The sequence below is a fragment of the Lagenorhynchus albirostris genome, chromosome 10 (assembly GCF_949774975.1).
Source record: "Lagenorhynchus albirostris chromosome 10, mLagAlb1.1, whole genome shotgun sequence".
NCBI classification, from domain to species: domain Eukaryota; kingdom Metazoa; phylum Chordata; class Mammalia; order Artiodactyla; family Delphinidae; genus Lagenorhynchus; species Lagenorhynchus albirostris.
Window position 1 is genome coordinate 38,310,764 of NC_083104.1, and position 26,877 is coordinate 38,337,640.

At 43.7% G+C, this 26,877-nt stretch overlaps 1 protein-coding gene across 7 annotated transcripts; it reads right to left on the bottom strand.

The window, feature by feature from the left end:
• Positions 1 to 1,406: 1,406 nt before the first annotated feature.
• On the bottom strand, positions 1,407 to 25,918 carry RBM5 (RNA binding motif protein 5). Of its 7 annotated transcripts, XM_060161814.1 has the most exons (26): positions 25,816 to 25,918; positions 24,405 to 24,474; positions 22,090 to 22,255; positions 21,153 to 21,308; positions 17,353 to 17,422; positions 16,790 to 16,863; positions 14,252 to 14,335; positions 13,307 to 13,367; positions 12,771 to 12,836; positions 11,751 to 11,911; positions 11,205 to 11,302; positions 10,513 to 10,600; positions 10,284 to 10,361; positions 10,128 to 10,200; positions 9,369 to 9,454; positions 8,902 to 8,980; positions 8,598 to 8,689; positions 6,784 to 6,945; positions 5,795 to 5,944; positions 5,641 to 5,712; positions 4,884 to 5,063; positions 4,272 to 4,346; positions 3,155 to 3,252; positions 2,948 to 3,077; positions 2,468 to 2,557; positions 1,951 to 2,085 (listed from the first exon to the last, which is right to left on the bottom strand). In XM_060161814.1, exons 2-25 carry the CDS (start codon positions 24,419 to 24,421, stop codon positions 2,501 to 2,503), a joined length of 2,373 nt encoding a protein of 790 aa, XP_060017797.1. In that variant the 5' UTR covers positions 24,422 to 24,474; positions 25,816 to 25,918; the 3' UTR covers positions 1,951 to 2,085; positions 2,468 to 2,500. The 7 variants fall into 7 exon arrangements, 6 of the variants coding, with proteins under 6 accessions (XP_060017795.1, XP_060017797.1, XP_060017796.1 ...); XM_060161812.1 differs by lacking the exon at positions 2,468 to 2,557 and having other exon boundaries at positions 1,407 to 2,085; XM_060161813.1 differs by having other exon boundaries at positions 1,954 to 2,557.
• Positions 25,919 to 26,877: the final 959 nt, after the last annotated feature.

Genomic DNA, 26,877 nt, shown 5'->3' on the forward strand with positions numbered 1-26,877 from the left:
GCCTGTCAAACTTTAAAAAATTGGTCCATGGGTTCAGATGCAAGATGAGGGCTGAAGTCACCTGGCTAGGTATGCTGGTGACAGGTATAGCTGTGGAACAGGCTGAAAGTGGGAGAGGGAGCCGCCAGCTTCTCTGAAGATCTGATCAGAGGATGGACACTAAATTCATGTTTATAGGAAAGCCCATGCCAGTGCAGACAGCAGATGCTGTGGTCCAGAGCTGTCTTCATGGGAGCCTTGAGCAGCAGAGTACAGCAACTATCAGCACCAAGTAGGGCTGGGACCGATTCCTGGTGTGGGGAAGTGAGAGGCTCAAGATGGCTGATGGAGGCCTGGCTCTCCTGCCAGGGCTCAGCTGTAGCTTCCCAGGGAAGAGGCTTACACTCACTTGCCCTTTGATGAGCTGGCTATACGTAATTAAGAGCTTCCCAGATTTCATAACATGTGGCCTCACCTGTGTGGCTGCAGCCTTCCAGGCTGGCTGTCAGATGTGTCTAAGCTGCTTGCAACTGCTGCTCAAATGCTAAGAGAACCAGCGTCTGCAAGGACTCTGGAGTTGGGGATGGTATCTCCCCACGGCTGTCCCTGGAAGAGGGGCATTATCAGTTGGGCCCTCATTTGTGAGGTTCCCAAGCCTTAGCCCACAGAAGCCCAAGCCTGAGGTTTCTGCATTTGCCTCCACATCTCCCTAGCAAAGCCAGGCTCAACCTCTCTGAGGCACCCCCTAGGAAGCTGGGGTGAGGGCCCGTGCCCTGAAAGCTCCTCCTGAGCATTTTTCATCCTGATTTTATAAGGGCCAGGCCTGCCTGAAAACAGAAAAATATGACCATTCACAAAAGCCATGGAGGTCTAACTTTAAGAACAAGTTCCCCTTCCCTGACTAAATGCCAAACAGGGAGCCCAAGCACTCAGTTCAGCTAGATGGGCAGCACAGGTACCCCATCACCACATCTGGTCCCGGGAACAGCCTCAGACTCAGACACACTTCCTGCTCTTGTCAAGCATGGTGTTGCTGGCCAAATGATGACAAGGACTGGATGACACCACCCTGAATGGAAAACCCTGCAACGTCCCTGACCACCTTACCTCCTCAGCAGCTGAGATGACAGCGGAGAAGTAGAGTGCTTCGGGGGAGAGAGATGGCCTCTCAGCTCCTCCACCTCAGCAGAGGTCGCCTGTATTGTGGCCAAAAGCAGGGAGGCTCTTCCTCACAGAGCAGTAACATGCCTACCCCCCGCAGGTCTAGGATATAGCTGTGAAAAGTGAAGAAGCCCAAGTTCTCGCACTCACTTAGGCCTATACAAAGTAAGGAAGTGGAAAAGCCGACTCAGTTATGATGGAGTTTTCATGATGAATTTTCACACACTTCCTTCATCACCCCAAGAATAAAGAGACACAGACACACATTTTTCAAGGTATTTCTTTTGTAAAGGAGCCAGATTTGGCAACTAGACTGAAAATCTTCCAAAATTCTGTACAAATGTGTAATATACAAATATACACAAGGCTTTTGCCAAGGAAAGACAGCACAACAAATGACAGAGGCGGCTTTGGTGTTACATACCACCCTAGGGCATCTCAACACCCCCTAGGAATGCAAGGGGCTGATGGACCACAACATAGGCTACACATGTAAAACACACTACAATTACACTATGTACACTGAAGTATAAAAGACCCACTGTCCCCTTGGCCAGCTCACGAGCCCTCTGGCAGGAAGGCAGGCCATTCACCAGATAATCCATATGAGGGGAACTCCTTTAAGTGGGAGAACCTTGCAGAATGAAGTGGTTTGCCCTAAAAACTATTAACAGCACAAGGCATGCCCTTAAACAGAAAGGTGGTCAGAGTGAATTCAAGAGATGGAGCACTCCTTGTGCTCTCTGGAGCTCCTTGTCATCTCTCTCTCTCTCTCTCTCTTTCTCTCTCTCTCTCTCTCTCTCTCATCCTCTCTGAGTCTCACTCCATCTCAGTGAACCGGGCAAACATGGCCTTCCGGACAGCATCTTTGTAGGAATCTGCACCAGACAGTCCGTATGCGCTGCCTTTGGCTCCTAGGCCAGCTCCTTTTAGCCGGACTTGAGCCTGGGGGGGATAAAACTGCTGTCAGCAGCTGGCAGGTAGGGTGTGGACGGCTCCCTCTCTCCCTTATCTAACCCACTCCCTACTGAGCTGGACCACCCTCTGGAAGACAGGAGAGGAAGTTTTAAATGAAGATATGGATTTCTATATTGGAGACCTGGAGTAGGTTTAAGGACTGAAGGGATCAAATAGGTAAGGGAGACAGGCAGATAGAACCACACCCTCCCCTACTCCTATGCCTGTTCAGCAAGCATTGTAAGGGCCCCAAAGCACAAAGCATTGCACTGAAGCCCAGGGAAGCTCTGGTAATTTTGGGCACAGATCACAGCAGGACAGCTTGAAGTCAGCAGAACTCACTTGCACAAATCAACAGTAAGAGTCTGACCTAAGCTATGTTACCGGGTCAGAGAGGGAGCAATCACTGGCGGTGCTTTTGTCTAGAAGGCCAGTGGTTGAGGGCCTCTGCTCCTGAGATCTGAGTAAAAGATTTCTTATCATGGATGGAAATCCTACTAAATTATAATTTGTTTTATACATAAGCAAAATCACTTAGAAATTAAAGCACAGTACCTTTCTAAAAATCCAATCTAAGCTACACGGGTCTGAATTGGTATTAAATTAGGGTTTGTTTATAACAAAGGACATGGAAAGACACAGCCCTTAGGAGAAGGTAGGTTTTACCCAAAGATACCAAAAGACCAGAAAAATCAAGTAGGGTGCCACACCCATTCCTTCCAACTGACATCATAAAAGGAGCGTGAAATATGGGAGGGCTGCAGAGAAGACAACTCCCACTGGGTCCTAGGTCCTCTGGGTTCTTCAATCGCATCTCATCTCTGGGATAAGCCTGCAAGCCACTGCTTACCTCAATGGGGGCTGTGATGCCTTGACACTTTCTTCCCAAACCTGAGCCTTCCCGCCAACCCATGGCCTGCAGCATCTTGTTGCCAATGTTACTGTGGTCAATGCCATCTTTGGTGGGCTGCTCGTAATTCCTGCCAGTGGCAAACACACAGTTACTTAAAAAGCCAGAGCCCCGGCTCACAAAGTGGAAAATGTGCACAACACATACACAGTGCCAGCATCAAACTGCTTCTTGCGCTTAGGTTCTGGAGGTTCTGGAATGCCGTACTTCTCCCGTCTTTCTGCAGCTCGATCCCGGTATTTCATCTATGTGAGAAAACAAACATGGTTAGAGATATTCAGACTTCAATCTGTAGCAGTCTCATGCACCCACACTTCAAGATTATCACCTCAAGTGCTTTCTTCATCCGGAGCTTGGCCTTTTAGAGTGCTCTCAAATACCACATGCCCTGTCTCCCTCGCTGCACTCAGTCATACCCAAAACGGCAGGTTTGTAGAGATGAACTGTGTGTGGAACCTGGGGTAGAACTATGTTTCCAACAACCAGTTTTATTTAACGAGTCACCTCTTGTCAAGCTCTTCAACCAGCCTGCTGGGCGTGGGCACAGCTTGCCAAGGTCCTCGAGGGAGAGGAGGGCAGAGCTGCTGTACCCCTCAGCATTTGGACAGGCCCACCTCTAGGGAGACAGAGCCAAGGAGACTTCCAGAGACCTGTTTTACAGTCCCTGGGGAGACGGCACCATAAACAGTGGAAAAAAACAGGAAAGCAAAAGCCCTAACTACAGATACTATCTTGGGGTGAGAAATTTCAAGTAACTTGCTCACTGGTTCATCTCTAACCCACAGGCCTCTATTTGTATTTAAAACCCTGCCCAGCTGGCTCTCAACCTGCCTCGTCAACTACCAAATGACTGCCCATTAGTGGCGCCACAAGTTTCTCCTGCCCACTGCTTCCTTCCACATCACCTGCAATCATCTTGTGTCCTGCTGTTCCCTGGGCCTCATTTGAAGCTTCTCTCATTGTTCACAAAGGCTTCCCTGGCCAGGCCAAATGAGCTCACTCTCTCCTTGCTAAAATCCAGCATACTTCACCAGCAAGTATTTGGCACTCAGGACTTGTGAGCAGCCTCGAGCACCCTCATTAAGCGTCAGTACAAGGCTCACAAAGCGCACAGAGTTGGGTCCAATCTACATGAGCCACAATGGCCAGGTGACAGGTATGTGGCAAATCCTACCCTGTCCCTGGGACCTGAAACAAGTGCTACAAATAAAAGCCAAAGGCAGTTACCCCAAGACACTCTAGCAGCACATTGACCCCCATTCACCTCTCTCTCCCTCAGCTCCAAGGCTTCCAGCTCCTGCTCGCTCAGCCTGGATCGTCGGTAGATGTCCATGTTTTGCTATACGAGAGATTTTACAGACAGTAAGAATTCACACCTAATTTGAGATATCACAACATTATCAGTATCTATTATATTCTTTTTGTTTGTTTTGCGTTACGCGGGCCTCTCACTGTTGTGGCCTCTCCCGTTGTGGAGCACAGGCTCCGGACGCCCAGGCTCAGTAGCCATGGCTCATGGGCCCAGCCGCTCTGCGGCATGTGGGATCTTCCCGGACCGGGGCACGAACCCGTGTCCCCTGCATCGGCAGGTGGACTCTCAACCACTGCGCCACCAGGGAAGCCCCAGTATCTATTATATTCTAAGAGTCAAAGTCTAATTCACTACACTACAGCATGAAAGCCAGAGCCCGGTGCATATGGAGCTGCCACGGTCCTTTCCACTCTATAATCTAGAACATACTATAATCAGGAGCAGCCTTCTAAAAGGCAATCATTTAATACAGGTATTTACTGAAACTTCACTACCGTCAGGGCACTCACAGCATCTTGCTGCCTCCCCTCCCTGCCTCAGATCAGCTCAGAGAAGCATGGCCACCTTGTGTAGGTCTGAGAGCTGCTGATGCCTGACCAGGGCGTCTCTGTTTGGGAACTGGCGCCGGCAGAGCAGGCAGGCCATCTTCTTCCAGTCGGCCAGCTTTTCTTCTTCACTCTCAAGTCTCTCCACCAGCTCCTCTTCATTGTCACTGTCACCACTGTAAGCAGCAACCAGACCCCTCTAGGGACAAAAGGACGGTGGGTCATTGGAAATGTACAACAGGAAGATAGCAATGGCTAAAAGTAATGCCTAATCCAAACTGTGAGAGTACGCATTACCCGTACTGAGTGGAGCAGCCAGGTCCTCCAGTGCTGGGCTCGAGAGCCTCCTGGCACCAACCCTCTTGGGGCCCCAAGAAGAGTTCCTGGATGGCTGTTCTCAAACTGCTGACCATATTTGAAAACCCCAAATACAACAGATCAGAGTAACAGCCTACCCACATTAGTATCTACCAATAAAATCCGTTTTTTTCTTGTCTTAATTTTCTCTTTCCAGTCTGTTAAAACTCTCTATTTACAAATGCAATAAAACTCAATTAACTGAGCTCAGGAATTCGGGCTTCATTCCCTGCTCCATCTCTCCAGCTCTCACACAGGGAAGGCAAAGCCCTGAACATGGATTCTATGTGCAGAAGCTGCTCCAAATACCCACTGACAGGGACCAATTAAGTAGAAATCACATTAGCCACGATGCAGCTGAGTTTCAAAGTGAGACACAAAGCACAGATATGGTCTTTAAACTGGTGGTACTTCCTTACTTTGAGGGGATTCTCCTCGTCTCCATTTCGTACCAATTCGGGGATGAGCTGCTGCCTTTCTGCTAAGGCTCCCTGGGAAACAGAGAACACACCATAATCCTCAAATTTTACCTAAGTTCCCCTCATGAAGTAAGGCCATTCCTGCTACTGTTACCTTCTTCTCAAAGAGAGCAAAGCCAGCATCTGCTGCAGCAGATTCTCTCCTTTCTTCTTCCCTCAAAGAATTGACAGGTTGAAAGCTGTTTTTAAAATTTTCTTTCTGCTTGTTTAAACTCTTAGCCCAGCGTTCCATGTCTTTGGCAATCTAAAGTCAAACAACAATCACAAAAAATACACTTAGGTAGAGGAACTTAGAAAATAGTCTCCTATGCCATGAAAACAAGGCATTATGGTAACAAACTGTAACAAAACCCCTTTTGCCCTTACCTTTATGAGGTACATACAACCAAAGTCATTAAAGGTCTCAAAAGTCAATGTATTTTAAATTCCATAAATAGTTTTTATGGATGGCCTCTATCAGCTTCCCATTGAAGTTACCTGTATAAACGACTTTTCCTCCCTGGACTGAAGTTGGGACTCACGCAGGCTCCTGCACTATGCAGGCTGATTAATGACTCTTTTCTTCTTGCTGCTCCATCACAGGGAACTCTTCAGTGAATTCTTCTAACCGCCGAAAGGCACAGGAAACCCCATACAGCCTTATACAACCTAAATCTCAGGGACTTCCCTGGTGGTCCAGTGGCTAAGACTCTGTGCTCACAATGCAGGGGGCTCGGGTTCTATCCCTGGTCAGGGAACTAGATCCCTCATGCCGCAACTAAAGACCCTGCACGCGGCAATGAAGATCCCGCATACCGCAACTAAGACACGATGCAGCCAAATAAATAAATATTAAAAAAGTCTTTGAGTCTTTCAGGATTTTTTTCCCCTAAGTACATAGGCAACTGACAGACAACATATGTAACACTAAAAAATTGCAAAATGCTCTACAAACTTGATATAAATGTGTGGCCCCATTTTAAAGAATCCAAATAAAGCAGATATAAATGCCTCGCCCCCCTGCCCCCCACCAAAAAACCCATAAAAATTAAGCCCAATATCCCAGAGAGAAAGATGGGTCTGCTGGCTGGGTCATGACCTTACCTGCTGTGCTGTTTTGCTCTTGGGTTTCTCCTTCTTTTCCTTCCCCTCTTTTGCAGGAGGTAGGCCTGTCTGCTGGTGGGAGTTAGACTCCGCAGCCAGGACGTAAGTCTCCTTCTCTCCATCCCAGTACAGGTACTGCTGGGTTAAGGAATTGTAGTAGTACTGGGAAAAAAATACCATTAATGCAGATTTCTGCTGTGTTGAACCATTAACTTAAAGGAGTATTTTGTCAAAAACCCACATCAAAGTTGTTTTGTCAAAAAAACTAAACATAAAAACAAAGCATGTTACAGACTAGTAATATTTTCTACGTAGAGAAGAGGTGCTGTACACCTTGGTGTAGGTGAGGATGATGAACTAGCCAAGAGGTGTGAAACCTCTTGGGTAAAAGTAGAGTGTGGTTTCTTTTCAAGAGTCTAGTTCCTATTAACTTAATCCCTGGGCCTGGAGGGTACCCTAAGAGAAACGCGTCTGACTCCTTTCCATAGACAGACCATTTACACAAACCAAGTGGCCCGAACAGGTGGTTCAGGAGGAGCTTTTTCTCATACGTCCTCTATGACAACCAGTTAACATCTCATTGTTGGGTTCAACCATACAGAACACGGCCTGTGGACATTCAGGCAACCAAACAGGTTTGTAAGAGGCTAGCTCAGGAGCCTGGAAGGAGGTGACATGTGAAGGAACTTGATCTGAAATTTGTGGGGAGAACCACAACAGAGAATAGGTAGCAGTTATCTCTCCTCTTCTCTATTCTTCAATCACTCACTCTACCTGCTCAACAGGGACCCAGGAGAGACTGCCTGTTGTATCTCTTCCAGGGAAGGTGGTGCGGGTCAGGCACAGGAGCCACAACTTCTATGGCCGCCAAGAAGAATGGCCTGGGAAAGGTCAGACTTCACAAGCAAGAGCAGTGGAAGAACCATGCACAGGCTCAGCCTCCCTGGCAGGTCCCACACAGCTTCACACCTGACTCTCAGAAACCACAAGCTCTCAATGCCAAGTTCCTGTTAAAAGCACTTATTTTTACTGTTCTATATATACATACAGTTCCTGGTCATAAATAGCTGTTTATTTTTGGAGTGTTAATGTTGCTTTTCCTCTTTAAAAGTTATACACACTACCAAAAATAAAATATCACTCCACACATCTGCTAATTTCTATTCTCAAAAATACAAAGGGTTGCTAAGTAAAAGCCAGACACAAAAGGTCACATATCTGATTCCATTTACACAAAATGTCTAGAATAGGCAAATCCATAGAGACAGAAAGCAGACAGCATTTGCTGGGGTGGGACGGGATTAGGAAGTGACTGCTTAATATATAGGGTATAGGGTTTCTTTTCAGGTTGATGAAAAGGTTCTGTAATTAGATAGTGATGATGGCTGCACAACACTGTGAATATACCACTGAACTGAACACTCTAAATGGTTAAAATGGTGAATTTTATGTTTTGTGAATTTTATCTCAATTAAAAAAAAGAATATATAGTAAGAAAAAAAATCACAATTAAAATTTTTATCTAGGTCTTTACATGAAGGTTAACAGTCACCTATAAATTTTAACTTGACAAAATAATCCATGGTTTAGGAGTAAGAATAGTGGCTACGGGTGGGGTTACTGACCGAACAGCAACAGGCACCAGAGAATGTCCAGTGTGCTAGGAATGCTCTCGTTCTTATCTCAGTGCTGGTGTATGTATGAACGCATATACATGCAAACATTCAAAGAACTGCAAGAACGGTACGTCAGTTTCATGCATTTTTCCGTATGTACATTATACCTCAAAACATGCATTTTAACCCTTAAATTACCTGCGAGTTGGGGTCATAGTACAGCCCTGTTGTCGGATCATAGTAATATCCTGAAGATTCATCATACTGGTAAGTGGACGTGTCAGGCACTGCTGCAAAAAACAAAATCCAGCATACAGTCATTCCAGGTAAGAAACTGGCTTTACTTTAAATTCTAAGCCACTGAGATGCAGCAGGCCTTAATGGTCTTCTCTCACATCCCCAAGTGTCCCTCTGACACCCACAAAGGGAGAGGAACTCTTATTAAACAAAGACAACAACTAGGACCTTCCAACTATCAACAGCCCCATGAGGTTTGGCTTACCATATTTGGTACCAGGAACTACACCAGTGGGGGAAGCGGCTGGGGCCTGTGTACTAGTGCTAGGCTGTGCTTCCTCAGTCTGGAAAGAACAGCAGCTTCAATATAATTTCAACTGTAAAGTCTCTCAAGAGAACTAAATCACTGCAATCATCCAGCAGGAAGGGCCCCCTGACAGACCCACTGTAGCAACGATCTAAGGCAATCCTTGATCAAAACACATGTTGACAACTTTCTTCCTAAAGGTCAAGTCGAAACATGCATAGTATAAATACACCGTTTGGAATCTTGCACTTAAAATACATACACAAAATTATTTTATTATCTAATAATATTTGACAGAGAAGTGAGACTGGAATGTGTGTGTATTATTCAATCCTAGCTCATACAGCAGGCAAAGACAATACTAGTATGGCAACACAAAGCTTCCCCAACAGTCACCAGTTCTGTATCTAAAATGACAGGATTACCGGAGAGCCGGGTGGATTGGAGGTCTGATTATATAGCTGGGGACTCTGAGATACTACAGCCGCTGAGGTGGTGGTCACCGCTGTGCCTGATAATAAACACAGGAGTTAGAAGAGCCAACGCACTGAACTCTAAGCCAAACATCCTTATCTGTAATGCCCAATCTAGCATCTTTGTATATGTCAGTTCTTAACAACCTAATTCCCAATAAGTACTCTTGAACCTACGATATTTTCATTTTTATAATCCTACTAGAATGTGACACACAAAGTCAAACATTCTGTATGATGGTTAAGAAGAAGGAAGAGAAGAAAGTCTCCATATCTGCTCTGGGGTTGTGAATAGATTTAACTGCCACACCTTTATAATTCTAGAACAACAACTGAAGCATAAGCTTTTAGAGTGACCCTTCTGATTAATGACTGGACACCAGACTGCAGGGCCACACCGTCTCTGCTTACCTGAACCCACATGGTCACCCATGATTCCTAACAACACAGACAGGGAAAATACTGAATTCCAAGAATGAACACTCATCACATGGTCTCTAAGAGCTTCTTATCAGCTCCTGATGTACACGAGCAATCCCAATATTCCCCTAGGACCTTAGGCACATGGTGATAACGCTGAATGTGTCCTATCCCCAAGTTTTGCAGGGAAATGGCCCTCATAGATTTATTTGGGTCTAATGAGAACATCTAGTTCTATCTCCTCAATTGTATTTGCTTAAACAAAAATAAAGGGAATATGAAGTTTATTACCTGATGCAGATGATGCATCAGATTCCAATCCTCCAGCCTGTTGCTGATAAAACTGTTGGTAATCCTGTGAGTACTGTAGAAGAGTCCACCATTAAAGCTGCTATTCTCAGACACACTCTGGAGACCAGAAGTTGGATGCTGGTCATATCTACCTACCTGAGCATACTGGGCGTAGCCATCTTGGCCTGGCTGCAGGTAACTGTAGTCAACATTGCCTCCTTCGCCACTCTGAGACTACAAAATATCAAAAGAAGAGGAAACACAGACATCAAGTTTTTAAAATGTCCTTGGAGAGCTTCTAAGGCAAGCACCGCTGGAGAGGTTACTTCTGTGAATCCGGGCAACGCCACCACACTACATTGAGCAAAAAGATCCTCCATCTTACCTGGGTGGAAGACCACTGAGCGGCAGCAATGGCTGTACTAGCCACGGAGAAAGCACTGACCCGGTTACCATCTGGGAGGACCAAGTCTCTGAAACCACAATGATCCAATCATGTGATTCTATCTCAGTATGCTTCCAATCACTAATGCCACACTACCCAGAAAACAGCAATTCACTCCAGCCTTTGTTGGAAGGTCTCTAATGCCAACAAGGCCACATTTCAGATGAGGAAGGGTTCCCATGGGCAAAGCCCTAAGTGGGCAAGTGTCCCTGTAGTATTTCTATTCTCCTTTGTACCCTTCCATCTAATAAGGTGTCTGCTGGATGAGCAATGACACCAGAAAGGGGAAATTTACGTCGCTAGAATGAAGCTCTATATACCTGAAACTGCATGTTGTTCTGGAAGTAAAGAATTATATCCAGATGGGTTTGCACCATCTTGAAGCAGTTTGCATAGCACTTATTCTCAACCCATCTGCCATGTCTCTCTTTGTCCTGCTCTGAAGTTTTCTGGCAACTGGTTATTGAGACAGGAGGGAATAAGCTCTAAGAAGACAACTGTATCCTTCCCAGCCAACCAGGAAGGATAGTGTCTCAATGTAGAGAACATGGGCTTTGAGTGCAGTTAGCAAAGCATCCCTGGACAAGCACGCAGATGCAGCGGTTTGAAGTAAGGACAATGAAGCCACTCACTTTCTGGCACTTTTTGCAAAATCAACCCCAATAGTTTTGCCATCAATTTTCAAAGGAGGATGGAGACTCTGTAGTATCTGAAGCAGCTGAGAAGCGTCCTGAAGGAGAATGTGAAGAAAAACAATTTTGTCACGTAACTGAAAATCTCTCGCTACTACCTAGCCCAGTCAAAGAAATATTAAAAAAAGAATAGCAATTCATTCTTATTTGCGGATATGAAATCATGAGAAAAAAATTAGTCCTCTTTCCTCCAGGACATGAAGGTATCCCGTATTATTAAAAGAGTAAATGCTGAAACAGTCTAAAACAAAGCATGATGAAATGACAAAACTATGGCTCAACCTTCAGTTATCTACAGGTATATATGGTATTTTTACCACTTACTGAAGTCATCAGTCTATAATTTAGCACTGTAATAACTGTCATTTCTTAAGTCTTGAACTTTGGGCTCCAGGAGCCTTACACACAGTATCACAATTGGATGAATCACATTTGCCTCTTAAATCTCAGTTTCTTTTAAAAGGAAAGATTCAATGAACATCTCACCATTGCAGAAGACAGCTGCACAAACGCGAAGCCTCTGTTCTGCTGGGTCTGTTTATCTTTTATGAGGCGAATGTTATTGACAGCTAAGGATGCGTAGGGAGACAGCGCTGTCATGATGGAATCCACCACAGTGTGTGGAGCTATGTTTCGAAGTATGATTGCTGCAGGTGAATGAGACAGATGACAGATACATGCATTCCCACAACCAATGCTTTTCAAGGCAGGTTCAAGTACAAACAAATCCATTTTGGGAGGTTTCTAGCATATTTGACCCTTGAATGCAGGGGGATGAGGGGTGCTGACCCCACCCCCATCCCAGCCACTCAGTCAAAAATCTGTATATAACTTTATAGTCAGCCCTCTGTACTGGTAGTTCCACAACCCCAGATTCAACCAGAGGATACTGTACTACTATAGCATTCATTGAAAAAACCCACATTGTTCGTTAAACCCATGTTGTTCAAGAGTTGACTGCATTATCTTTCACACTTTGACATGGAGAAAATTCTAAAAACCCATCTTTTATGAGGCAACCTGACGCTACTGCTCCTCATTAAAAAACGGCAGGATGAAAAAAACAAAACAAAAAAAACGGCAGGATGGGACTTCCCTGGTGGTGCAGTGGTTAAGAATCCGTCTGCCAATGCAGGGCACACGGGTTCGAGCCCTGGTCCGGGAAGATCCCACATGCTGCGGAGCAACTAAGCCCGTGCACCACAACTACTGAGCCTCCACTCTAGAGCCCACGAGCCACAACTGCTGAGCCTGCATGCCCAAACTACTGAAGCCTGCATGCCTAGAGCCCATGTTGTGCAGCAGGAGAGGCCACCGCAATGAGAAGCCCGCTCACCGCAACTAGAGAAAGCCCGTGCGCAGCAACGAAGACCCAGCGCCAGCCAAAAATAAATAAATAAAATAAATGCAAAATAAATAAATAAAATAAAAAAGGGTAGGAGAACAAAAACATCAAATGGAGGTTAATTTCCAACATAAAGGCCAAGAGATTACATTTGAACTTACTATCACAGTAGTAATCCACAGACTGAACTGATTCTGTGGTTCCAGGGGGCACTTCCTGTTCAGAGTCTACAAGAAAGGAAAGAAAGAGGAAGAATCACTAACTGAAGACAAACAAACAACAAACCAATATAAAAAATACATTGAAATACCTAAGTTTTAATTTTAAGTAAATGTAGCAGTTGTTTTTTCTTTTTTAACCATTTGTGGCTATAGTAAAACCTCATTAATTTTGACATGAATTTTAAATGGGGAATGCAAAAATTGGGCCAGTGGAGGACTGACATTACCTCTATACTAAAGAAAAGCAGATGCAGAATGTAAACAAGGCGAGCAGACTTAATTTTGGAACATAAAAGAACTATTTGTACTCTCACAATCATCAGCAGGATCTACCTAACCTAAGGTAAGAAGGTTTAAGGAAAATATATAGGTTACTTGTTTAAATGCCCTACAACCTGTACTTTTCCTTAGGTTCACAGACAATCCAATTAGTCAGGGTTTAATACATATTCCCAAACAGCTGAATCTGTGCTTACCAAACTTGTCTGCTCCACATCGGAAGCATTTTAGTCTTTTCCTGAAATTGTTAAGGCAGCACTGGAAAAAAAAAGTTTTATCTTAGTTATTTCTCACGGTAGGCCGGGCTTACTAGTAACAATGTGGTAAGTTAGAGCAAGAGGGCCACGGGCAAGTCCCAGTGAGGAACAACCAAAAAAAAAAGCAGAAAGTGATACCATGTATCCAAGATAAAGGGATATTAACCTAAAAATTTAGAATGCTTTTACTATGTGAATTCTCCCAAGAAAAACAAATTTTGATGTATTCTGAAGTAGAATTCCATTTTTACCAAGCTGGGGAAAAGTTTTAGTTCACCCCAAAATCCTATAGCAAGCCACTGGCAAAGTTCTTCCTTATATCAGAAGAGCACCATAAGGACTTCCCTGGTGGTACAGTGGTTAAGAATCAGCAACTAAGCCCGTGCGCCACAACTACTGAGCCTGCGCTGTAGAGCTCGTGAGCCACAACTACTGAAGCCCATGCGTCTAGAGCCCATGCTCTGCAACAAGAGAAAGCACCACAATGAGAAGCCCGTGCACTGCAATGAAGAACAGCCCCCATGCACAGCAACAAAGACCCAATGCAGCCAAACAGTAATAGAAAAAAAAAAAAAAGAGAGAAATTGCCAAAAGTTGAGAGCTCTAGAATTCAAGAAACCATAAAGTGAAATAAACTTAAAATCTTAATTGAAACACTGGGCTTAGAACCAGGATCTTAAACAAAATCTCTCATGTTTGAGGGATTCTGTCCCTTAGTACCTACTCAGGAGGACCCAAGAAAGTCAGAAAGTACAAAAATCACCTTATGATAAAAGCTGGTGATTGTGTACTTACTCATGTCCTTGTTTGGACAATCAAACAAACAAATAGAAAACAACAAAACCCCAAAAGAGTTTTGTCTATTTGGGAAGGACGCATGCTTACCTTGTTACAAAGCCAATCTTCAAACTTAGGTCTGGGATTGCTATAATGCATTGCAATATGCTTTCCTTGAATCACCAGCTTTTTCTGTAAAAAAAGAAGTAATTAGTTATTCCCATTGTGAGGAACATGTGTCCATTTTCCCAGGGCAGAGCACACTTCGGAAAAATCAGTGCTCTGGAATTAAATGGACAACATACGGGGAGGACCAACCACCGCCACCTATACTCTGCCCATCCAATCCTTCAGATAGGCAGTAAGAGAATGGGATGCGGAGTAAAGGTAAACGGAGTCAGGGAGTGCTGAGAAAGCTGCCACACACTAAACGCTGACATGCACCAGGCCGTGTCTCCAGCAGAGACAGAAGTCCTAACATTCATCATTGACAGGCTGCCTGAGAGTGACAGTCTATTTCAAAAAGCAGAAGACACAACTCTCCCAGTTCTGAGGTTGTCTCCTACTTTAGCCCTTAGCATGGTGTCCTTGGGCTTCGCTTCACTTTTTCCCCAGTCCCCCATCCTTATGCAAAGTGAAAACCTTTACATTTCCCCTTCCCTCAAATTCCTGCTTCAGGATGTGTCCTTTGGGGGACAATGGGAGGGGAACTCATTTTTAAAGGGAATCTGGTTACAATTTTCTCAGGAGGAACTAGTCTGAATGCCACCGACTGTAAAACAGCTAAATGAGATTTCTTCCTGCCAAGTGCAACCACGTGATGTCCTGAGTGACAGATGTGTTTTTCACTGAAATAGATGGTACTCTCCTTCAAGATGAGTAACCAGGAGGCCAATGAAGTTTCTTCAGGGGGTTAGGAAAAGTTTGTAAATGTTCATATACCACCTCATCCTTCAAGTCAACCATGTGACTAAAAAGGACTTAATTTTCAAAGGTCAAAAACTCCGAGCTGAATCACTCTACCAAGAGTATACCCAGCACCTGCCCCCAAAGAGCCTTCATTTAACAGGCACATCTTTTCTTTTTTTTTGGGGGGGGAGGGGAAGGGAGCAGGATGTTCTGACACTGTCAGAACAGATTTAAGTAGGAGGTTAGATATCCAAATTTTTTTAAAGGAGTCTAACCCCTCTAAACATACATACTGTTGAGTAATTTGGTTCTTGCAAATCCTGGAAGAGTTAAGACATGCTGTGAATGTTGTCTCTGCAATATCTAAAGACAAGACTGCATGTCTGGCCAAGAGGGAAAGAGCTGAAGGCCATCCACTCACTGTGTTGTAAAGAAGCAAAAATAAAGAAGCTGGCAGATATGTCAACAGATCATCCCACTAGGAGGGATGTGTGCTGGGGGAGACTCCAAACTATCACTGAGTCCCTAATCCTACTGGCCTTTTATTTCTGGAGTGAATTTGAACTGTAATGAAATATTACACATTAACATAGCTTTGTATACATTAAAATTGTGGAGATTTTTAAGTGTCTTACAAGTTTTAATTTCCTAGGAGTTTTAAACTCCCAAGCAAGTCATTCTGATACATCCACCATATTAAAAATGCTGTCATGCAAAGAAAGCAGATTCACATGAAGCTTGTGTATGTCCTGAGTTTTATTAGGATGGTGTCCATGGTATGAAATGAATGAAGATCTACCATTATAAGATCAGGCTGTCACCTCTGGGTTAAGGAAATGAGAGGCTTAAAAATCTAACAAGTCAATCAAAATGATACCCTCATTAGTGAGTCTTGTTATAAATGATAATAAATCATCAAAGAATATAACTCTTATTTATGAGTGACAAATCATAAAATGCTGCAGAGAAGCAACATAATGAGTTAAGCAGACTTCCCAGAATGCACTTGGTTAAGGCATTCAATACTTTGCTTTGGAGTTCTGGCAAAAAACGTTATTTAAGTGCCAAGCACTGAACATTATCTTGACAAACTGTAGAACACTTCAGTTAATGCTTCTTAAAGAATCATCAATGATTTGCTTTGAACAGACTATAAAAGGCATTCTCAGGGAGATTAGAATGTTAATGCCACTCTAACTAGATCAGACAGCAGCAGGACACCAGCTCCCAGGCTAATCTCATCAGACTTATTGTTCAGAAATTCCACTAGGTCCTTATATAGTCCTTGAAGACCCACTGAGCAGTTACGCCTCCAGGAGGCTTGCAGTCTCCAAGCAAAATAAAAAATTACTTACAAAATGCCTGTAGCAGACTTCAATTATATTCTCTTCACTGTCAAATCGAGAGTTGGATAATCTAAGATTACTCTCAATGGACATAATAGGAATATAATCAGGTAAGGAAAAGGGGAATATTAAAGATGTCTTGATAACTACCAGACAAATATTCAGTGGTTAACAAGGCCCTGCCAGGTAGCCATGTTTAAAGGCAGAGCAAATTCTGCAACGTAGTGCTTGGTACTGTATTTATTCTAGTAACAGCAATTTTAATATATACAAAGCTTTTCTTTTTTTAAAGTCACTCCTTTGGAACAAACCACTCCTTCAACCTTTTTTTTTTTAATTGTACAGACTTGTTCCATTTTCATGAATATCTAGACTTGGTGAGTGAAGCAACCTGATTGGCTTCCATCCAGCTGGTAGCATCTTGCAAGTGATAAAACTCCACGAAGGCGAAACCACGGCTTACACCTAGAGACAGCATTCAGATATAGACGGGATACTCGTGTTAGTCAGTTCCTTTATAACAGGTGAATCTCTCTCCCACTGCTTCAACACTGCGTGACAAAGCCAATTGGGAAGCAGCTTTACAAATGTGACTTGACTTGGGGATCTTCTTGATACTTTGCCATGGCAAGGAACCAAGCCGCCTGAACTAAATGCCACTCGATTTGATTCCACGCTTAAAAAGTAACCATGCAACCGACTACAAACAGTCAAACAAGGAGTTTATAAATCACTACTTACCGAAGGGAAAAAAAAGCCCCTAAAAACAAAGTTTTTAAAAAGGTCCTCAGGTGCTTTCTAACATCGTTTTCAAACAGTCACATTCCTTAGCCATGGCAAACCTTTCATTCTGAATTCATGTGCTTGAAGACTGGGGATATCAGGATGTTCTTTAGGGACTGAGGTGGGAATGGGGAAGAGAACCAGAACAGCAGGAACTAAGCAAGCTCTCACCTGTTTTCCTCTTCATCAGCCTCACGTCCGCAGGCTGAGGGCCTTCAAAGGATTCCATCATTTCTCGAATCTGCACAGACAGGGATTTACACATTTATAGTTAAAGCTTTAGCCACAAACTATTCCACACTAAAGAGAGGTCAAAGACTAGGGATTACATTAACTGCTTAATTAGCCAAGCTTTTAACTTCTATCATCAAAATGTAATTATTCTAAAAATAGAATAAAAGAAGGAACACTTCTCATAGAAACTGATGTACTGTAACAGCTTTGAAGGCATTCTTTATATGCTGACTGGGAATTTCCTCAAGCACAATTATTTGTTTTGTGATATACAGTCTTGCTCATGGTATGCTGTCCCTCAAGCCTCCCTCCTTTAGTCTAATCTTGTTGTTCTTTGTACTAAAGGACCAGAAAGAAAGATGAGATTTAAAAAATGCAGAAGATATGTCACTGTCTTCTGAAGTACGCAACCAAGTATCAATGCCAAAAAATGAGGAACTCCCTTAAGATAAATATTTTTTGCACAATATCTTAAAGAAATAGCTTCCTTACATTTACATTAATGGTGAAAATTAACAAAGCTCATAACGTTCTTTGGTTCCTAGTAAATCAAAGTAAACATTAATTGGGCCTGAAGAAAGACTTCTGGCTGGTAGGTTTGTTATTGATGTCAGATCAAACCCTTACTGCAAAAGGCAAAATACATTAATAAATACATTAGTCTCTTTATCAATCATACCAGGCAGCGATACTCCCAGGGAGAAAACCAGGGCCAAATTTGTGAAACAGAGATTCTTCGTGGCCTCCACTTTCCATAATTACGTGTAAAGGCTGCAGGATTATATAAAGTCAATCCTCATTATTTGGGGATTCTGCGCTTGTGGATTTGCCTACGCATTAAAATTCGTTAACTCCAAATCAATACTTGTAAGTGCTTTCATGGCCATTTGCAGACACGTGCAGAGTAGTAAAAAATTTGAGTCACCTGATGTATGTGTTCCCGGCAGAGTTGATGCTCTGCCTTGTTTCAGCTTTCATACTGTAAACAAGTGTCCTACTCATAGTCTGTTTAGTGCCAAGTTTTTCACATTTTTGTACTTTTTGTTGGTGATTTCACTGTTTAAAATGGCTCTCCAAGTGCAGTGCTGAAGTGCTGTCTAGTGTTCCTAATGCAAGAAGGAAGGCTGTGATGTCCCTTACAGGGAAAATATATTAGAAAAGCTTCATTCAGACATAAGTTACAGTGCTATTGGCTGTGAGTTCAACGCTAATGAATCAACAGTATATATTAAATAAGGCACCTCTAAACAGAAATACACACGAAACAAGGTCATATATTGATTAGTTAATGTAAATGTTGTGACCAGAGGCTCATAGGAACCTAACTTTGTATTTCCCCTAAGAGCATGGTTCCATACCCCCAGTGCCTTTATAGACTGCAACTACCATAAATATAAGGAAAATCGACTATTTTTTCACAAAGAGTATGTATGAGAAGCACTACACTGAGCCAGAGCCAACCACCTGACTCAAGTTCATGCTTGGTAACACAGTAAGTAAAAAATCAGTCACCAGAGTAACTAAAAACAGCTTCTAAAAAGTAGTGATACAGTAACGTACATAGTAACATAATTAACTAAAGACTGTTACTCTAAGAGTTCACATGTCAGTGGGGGACTAAAATAAAATGACAATACTAAAAGTGATAAACTGAAATTCAGGAGAAGATTAAATACTATAATTTTAAAAGGTTTTAAAGATCTCAATAAGCAAATTTTCTACAAATACTGCACAAAATTTGGCAACCTCAGAAAGTCTACTTTGAAAACCTGCCTTCTTAAGGTAAGCACTTCTAGTTCTCTGAGAAGCCTGAAATAAATAAGCATTTCAATCTTGTTTCATTACCAGAAGGGAGTGCCCCCAGAGTCAGCTAAGGCATTGCTCTCCCCATGCCACCCACTTCTTCTGCACGCTCCCAGGGCCACAGGCCTAAAAGACTCAAGGGAACAGTATGATCAACAAGTAAACTTTCCTCAACTGACTCCTGCAAGATTTCTTGTATCCCCTACTCCACATGCTCATGGCTGCTGCTGAGCTCAGCTCTGCCTTCTTTCCACCCCCTACCATTCTAACCTACATAGCTTTTGTTACCAGGTAAAAACCTCAGTAGCTTTCTTTTATACTTAGCTGGGCTTTCAAAGACTCCATCACTGGCCCCCAAAGCACCTTCCCATCCACCTCTCTCTCCTGCCAAAAGCTTTTGATTTCAGTCAAACCAAGCTGATTTGGGCCAGTCCACATCTTATCCTCAGTTCTCCACCAGACCAAAACATTTCTATCCCCCAAGAATCAACTCAACTAAAACCTCTCTGGAGCTCTTCCTTGCTCTCGACCAGTTAACTCAGCTCCCTTAAAGAATCCTCCAGAGTTACTCCACAGAACCACTTTCAACAGGACCTCTTCCAACACCTACCCCTTTCTACTCTGCATTGTCTTCATTATCTGCTGACCTTAGCTATTCATCCTTAAGCTTTTATGAGGCAGGATCCATGGTTCTGCATCACTATAGCATAGCAGTACACAGTGTAGCAAGTGTGCTGTGGATCACAAATACCCACTATTAATTCTAATATCCCATCTCACATTTGTCACTTCCAATGTTTAGAAGACCAAGGCTGTGTGAACTCAGTACTTATCTTTAGCTCTAAAATTCGCTAAACACTAGTCAGAATATTACTCTGAATACTCCAAGACAATAGATACTGGCATAATGCATGTATTATAAATGTATTTCAAAACATCATTCATTTCACAAACAACATTGGCTGAGCAGCCTCCTGCATTCAAGGGTTGGGGATACACTTAAGAAATTCTACCTGGTAGGTCAAGAAAGGCTTCAGGGACTTCCCTGGCGGTTCAGTGGTTAAGACTCCGTGTTTCCACTGTAGGGAGCATGGATTCGATCCCTGGTTGGGGAACTAAAGTCCTGCATGCCGCACAGAGCTGCCCTCCCAAATGAAAGATGGAAGGAAGGGAGGGAGGGAGAGAGAGAGACAGAGGGGGAGAGGGAGGGGAGAGAGAAAGAGGAAGGAAGGGAGGGAGGGAGGAAGGAAGAAAAGGAAGGGAGGAAGGGAGGGAGGGAGGGAGGAAGGGAGGGAGGAAGGAAGAAAAGGAAGAAGGGAAGGAAGAAGGGAAGGAAGAAGGGAAGGAAGAAGGGAAGGGAAGAGGGCTTCAAGAAGAAAAAAAAGGCACACTGGTAGAACAGTGGACATGTCCAAAGTGGCCTGCAGCAGAAGCAAGTGGTGGATGTGGCTGGAAGGAATGCATGAGGGTCAGAGATACCACTGGAAATCAGGCAGTGCCCAGTACACCAAGGCCGTAGTTGACCAGTCTGAGAAGTGGGGAGCCAGGCTTTTCTACAGGCTTTTAAGAAGTTTCAAATGGATAATATAATTTCCATTAAATCAAAGGATGGCCAAATCATAAAATGTTCTTACAGATACATCCTCACTGAGTAAGTAGCCAATTCAATAAAAACGTACTGGCTACCTTCTAATAGCTATTATTGAAGGAATAAGAACTGCTCCCTGTAGTTCTTCTGAAAACTCTACATTGAGCTTCAAAGCCTAAATACAAATGATTCTATCTGTGAACCAAGTTGAGAGAACTCCACCCTAATTACAGAAATGTATTTCACTAGATATTAGCTCGAGATATAGTAACAAGAAAATAATGGTAGAAGCTCAAAGTTCATTGTGCCTATTGGATTGCTCATTAGAACTGTTGGTTCCCCTTACATCGCTCTCTGTGATGGTGATGGGAAGGCCGCGAAGCATGATGGTCTTGCTCTCCCTCTCATCACTGATGTCATGCCTATAGTCATGCTCGCCATAGTCACCATCTGAATGGTAGCCATCTTCGGATCGGTCACTGTTCCTTCTTTCACGTTCTCTCTGATTTACAAAAAAGAAAATTGTAATTCAAATCACACTGGACTTATTTATACCCTTTGATCCAGTCTCTCCACTTGTAATTTATCTTTAGGAATAGAGATAATACAAGAACTCCATGATGATGTTCACTGCAGTGTCTTCTAAAACAGCATAAAACAAAAAAAACAAGAACAGAAACCCCCAAACCTGGCAACAATCATTTAGTTCAGGAAGAATGGTTTAACAACTCACCAAACAGTATAACAACACACAATGAAACACTATTACCTGTTAAAATAAGATGATTATATGCATAAGAAAAAAAAAAACAGTGCAAAATTATGCTGGTTGCACAATTACTGCTAAACAAAGCTAATGCATATGGAAAGAAATGTGAAAAAAGCTATGCTACAATGTTAAACTACAACTTTTAGAAACACCATCTGAGGCAAAGGGATGGTATATAATTATGCCCCAATTGTCTCATCTTTAAAATGAGAATAACACCTACCTTATAGGGTTATAGTGAGACCTGAATGAGTTCATGTAAGTCAAGTGCTCAAAAGAGTGCCTGGAGCATAGTGAGCCCTAAGTAAACCCTGGCCAGTATTTCTATGACTACAGGGCACAGTCTGTCTTTGAGGGTTATAGTCGACTCAGATTTCAGAATAATAAAGAGTTTGAATATAATACTCCTCTTGAGAGATTTCCACACTTGGTATACTTATTTCAAGAATCTTGGAGGTTCTGTGCATATAATTCATAATTCTAACAACTCTATAAACAGTTGTTGGTCACTCACCTCTGGACTGTCATAGTCTCGGTAGTCATCATATCTATCACCCCTCCGATCATCACTAGATCTTTTGTAATCTGAGTCCCTCCTCCTGCTTCTGGATTCACGCTCATCACGATCATCCCTGTCTATGATGGACCCGTATCTTCCACTGCGTTCTGTTCTACTCACTCTGCCACGGAAAATAATTTTCATTTACTCTTCAGTAAATCATATTTTGTCCCTTTAGAAAACATGGTTGAAAAAACACACAACCCACATCTCAGTTTACAAGACATCCAACTAGTTCAGTGTATCCCTTAAAATTTATCACCAAATTCCAATTTACAAAGACAATGACTGGGAAAACACCTATATCCCTAAGTACAAAGGTAGTTTTCAGGAATTCATACTAAATGTAAAAATATAGCTATCAAATGTATGGGTTTAATATTTTTGAGAGAGTCAAGCTGCCCAAGTTCATCCTGCATTTTCCCAAGCCTGTGGCCTACACATCACTCCTTTCATCCCTGATTTCAGATCTTAGTGATCAATCTAGACGGGAAGAATGTAATTATAGTTGTTCCCACCAGGGACTGGTTCCAGGACCTGCTGTAGATACCAAAACCCATGGATGCTCAAGTCCCACAGTTAGCCCTCTGGTATACACAGTTCTGCATCTGCAGATTCAACCAACCACGGATCATGTAGTACTGTATTTATTGAAGAAAACCTGCCTATAAGTGGACTTGCAAAATTCAAATCCATGTTGTTCAGGGGTCAACTGTATTAGCATTTCACTCAATTACAAAGGAGGACATGTCCTGACTCATCCACTCTGAAGGGTATCTCACTACTAAGAAATGGACCAACAAACTGGATAACCTGTCTTTTTTCCCCATTAGGCAGTTAACCAAGTTCATTTGTTAGATATAACTAGCACCATCAGAGAACATTATTTCCTATAACATCTGATTGATTGATTGATTGGCTGCATTGGGTCTTCATTGCTGTGCGCGGAGGCCACTTCTTGCTGCGGTGCGAGGGCCTTTCACTGCAGTGGCTTATCTTGTTGCAGAGCACGGGCTCCAGGTGCACGGGCTTCAGTAGTTGTGGCTCACGGGCTCTAGAGCACAGGCTCAGCAGCTGTACATGGGGCTAGTTGCTCTGCAGCGTGTGGGATCTTCCCGGACCAGGGCTTGAACCCGTGTCCCCTGCATTGGCAGGCAGACTCCTAACCGCTGCACCACCAGGGAAGCCCCTGATTTATTTTTGATTACTGAGCAGCACTGGGCCTCACAGGAAAACCTAATAACAAAAGGCTTAAACCCATTTGACCACAGATATAAATAGTTCTTTCATAAATTGTTTACCAGGTTCATAAAACTACTATGTAAGGACAAGACAAAGAGAAGGCTTATAAGGGCCTCATTTAGAGTATACAAATTTCATAAAAAGAAACAAATGAAACAAGTAGCCTAGGACTATTTTGAAATGTTAAGTACGTAGATGAGAGACCCCAAAACGGTAAATGTTAATTTGTTTGGAACCAGAGTACTGACAAAGCATTAAAACAATGATATCATGTGACATGAACACTTCATGAGTCCCAGTGCGCCATCAATTTGATCTATCACTGGGACTGGACTCAATATTAAGGAGGCAGCTGGATGTATAAACAAAGGTTGTGTGTTTAAATCAAATGGTTTGAGTCGGAGAATCCACAGATGACACAGGAGTCAAATGCTCTCATCTTAATTCTTTACTAATTCTTTAGCAGTTTTTCTTTCTTCTTCTTTTTTTCTTAAAAATGTAACCCATGGTCCAAAGCTTCTCAGCTCTATAAATCTGGATCATCTTGTCATGGAGGGGACAATAACGAGAACTGGCATTCACTGATTGCTTTCTACAACCAGGTACTGTGCAAAGTGACAGACAGTATGATCTCCTAGCTTCTTCCAGAGGCTGTTTGTTATCCACACCAGGAACCCTCATGACTTACTATTCCACCCAGCCCTCCTTTGCCTAATTCTTTCTTACCCTTCAGGCTTCACCTTAGAGAATACTTTCTCCAGGAAGCTTTCCTGGCCGTTTCCAAGAAAACACATGTTCCTAAGTGTTCTAACAGCACCCTCAACTTCTTTTACCATAGCACAGTTCACACAGTATTTTAATTATCTCATTAAACTGTGTGCTTGTGAGAGCAAGTATCATGAAAGTGCTCACAGCAACGCCGGATACAAAACAGACACTCAAATATTTGTTTGATAAACAATTTTTAACAAATAGCTCAGGCCCCACTGAAATGCTGAGATCAAAGGCATGTAACAGTAATAACTTACCGTTTGTCTGAACCCATTGTCCTGCTGAAGATCTAGCACACTGCTCCAAACGGTTCAAATTTTGTTTTTCCTAGGAGACAAAAGAGATAGGTTGCTGCAAGTCTGAGAGATCAAGTAAGTCAACTGTTCCACAGCTGGAACACTACTGAGATTGGAATTTCATTAAACCATTAACAGTGATTATCTAAGGTTGGGGGGGTGGGGAGGGAAGTGGGGACCAACTGTCAACATTAAAATCAAGCTAACATTTTGTTAACAGTGGGCATAGCAGGAAGGCGAAGCACAGTGAAAAATATTAGATTCCACATTCAATAACAAACCCATAAAAGGATACGAGCAGAAGGTTCCTTCCCTGCTCCTGCTGTAGGATTACAAAGCAAAAAGGGCACAGCTGCAATCAGCTCCCTGTGTTCTGAATCAAAGCAACTCCATTGCGATAGTTGACCGTTAAAACATTAATCAAAATGTATTAATACAAGGAGCGAAACGAAATTCAAAATTTACTTAGGAAAAACTTAAAACCTTTCAGAAGCCCGATGCTGAGTTGACTGAAAATCTACTCCATTTAAAATGCAACGGCTGATCCAAAGCTATCTCAAACAAGGGTAAACCTCCACACGACTTAATTCCTAGGTAACAATGATCATCACAGGTTCTTGAGGTGGCCAGCCTGGCTCAGCTGCGCACCGGCGGTGATAAAACATCACAGAGCTAGACTGCGTTCGATGCGTGCGCGGTCCGAGAAACTACTTACAGCAGTCCCTGGCGCCTGTTCTAGGCAGGCGCTGAACGAACATTTGCTGAATTAATAAATGGAAGAGAACCATCCAGGAGAAACCAGGCCCTAGGCAGAATCTCTGATGCCTCCCCTCTTCGCCTGGGCAGTGCCCGGACCCACCTCCGCGGGGTGTCGCGGCCGAGATGGCGGCGCCACGGCCTGCGCGACCAACTCAGGAGTCCGGCTTTCTCTTCCTGCCTGCACACCCGCCTCCCGACCCCCAAGAGTTTCCCAGCCCGCAGATCAGCCTTCACCGAACAGCTTTCCGGAGAGGGCTGATTCAGGTCAAGCTGCGGGGCGATGGCGGCTGGAGACTGTCAGGGCGCCCCTGAGAAGTACCCGAGGGACAAACGACGGCTTCATGCTCAGCTGGGCTGGGTAGTCGGAAACACGTCCCGACAGGGGCACACTCAGAGCCCGAAAGAAGCGGGCCTCGGGCTGGGCGGGAGAACGCTCTCTGAAAGCTGACAGCGCTAGCGGCGAGGAGGGGCGCGGCTCTCCAATGCCTCCGGTAGCCCTTCGAGAGATCCGGCTGGAGCTGATCGACCGCCGCCCGCGGCTGACAGGGAGGCTCTACAGGGCCTGCTGCAACAGAAAGAACCGCGGGTCATTACGGGCGGCCGCCGCACTCACCCCCAGGAAGGACGGAAGCAGCAGCAGTAGCGGTTTTGCGCCAAGGGATTCCAACAGGGTACGGCCGCCTCACAAAATGGCGCCTCCGTCGACGGCCGTCTCCTACCCACAGTACCTCGCGCCTATTCCCCTCCCCCCGCCACACGCTTCCTATGGAGATGTCCAATCCGCGAAGGGGTCTGGCTGCGCGAGGGCTGCTGGGGAGTGTGGTCGCTAGGGCAACCTGTCACTTAACTACGCCCTGTGTCAATTTCCTGCGTATTTCCCTTTCTTCAAAACCCAGGCCTAATCTCCAGTCTGCCTTTTGCAGATAGGGATCAGAGCTTTTACCTTTATTAGGCATAGTAATTATTTGCTTTGCTACAAGGGCCTTAGAGAGTACAGTTTTCTTTCACCGACGCGGTGTAAACCATCACGTTTAATCTGGCTTTAAGAGAAGGAATGTAGGTCGATCGCCTATTGCCTTATTGAATGCTAGATTAGATTGGGCTACATGCTTTACAAATTTCTATTTTCATTTCATAACCTATGAGGTGGTTATTAAATCCATTTTTCAAGTAAGGAAATTGAGGTTTATGGAAATTAAGAGGGTTTTAAAAAAATATTTGGTTGCATTGGTTCTTAGTTGTGGCAGGCAGGCTCCATAGTTGTGGCACACAGGCCCCTTAGTTGCGGCTCCAGGACTCCTTAGTTGCGGCACGTGGGCTCCTTAGTTGTGGCATGCGAACTCTTAGTTGCGGCACGCATGTGAGATCTACTTTCCTGACCAGGGATTGAACACGGGCCCCCTGCATTGGGACTGTGGAGTGGAGTCTTTTTTAAATGCCACCAGGAAGTCCTTCCAGGGTTAATTTAACAGTTACTACTTGGCCGTCTAATAGAATCTCAAAATTAACACAGCCAAAAACCAACCTTGTCTCCTTCACAGCCTTCCCCACCCCATAGTTAGCAACCCCCTGCTTCCAGTTACTCAGGACAAAAAACTTGGAGTCATCCATGACTCCTTTTTCCTCGCACTCAATCTATCAGCAAATCCTGTTGACTCTACCTATAAACTATATC

Excerpts from the sequence above, each read along its gene's own strand:
- RBM5 (XM_060161811.1), bottom strand. Across the intron at positions 16,864-17,352 it reads GCTGATGAAGAGGAAAACAG|GTGTAAGCCGTGGTTTCGCC; the intron begins GTGAGAGCTTGC and ends TGCTGTCTCTAG. Across the intron at positions 12,837-13,306 it reads ATGTGGAGCAGACAAGTTTG|ACTCTGAACAGGAAGTGCCC; the intron begins GTAAGCACAGAT and ends CCTTTCTTGTAG.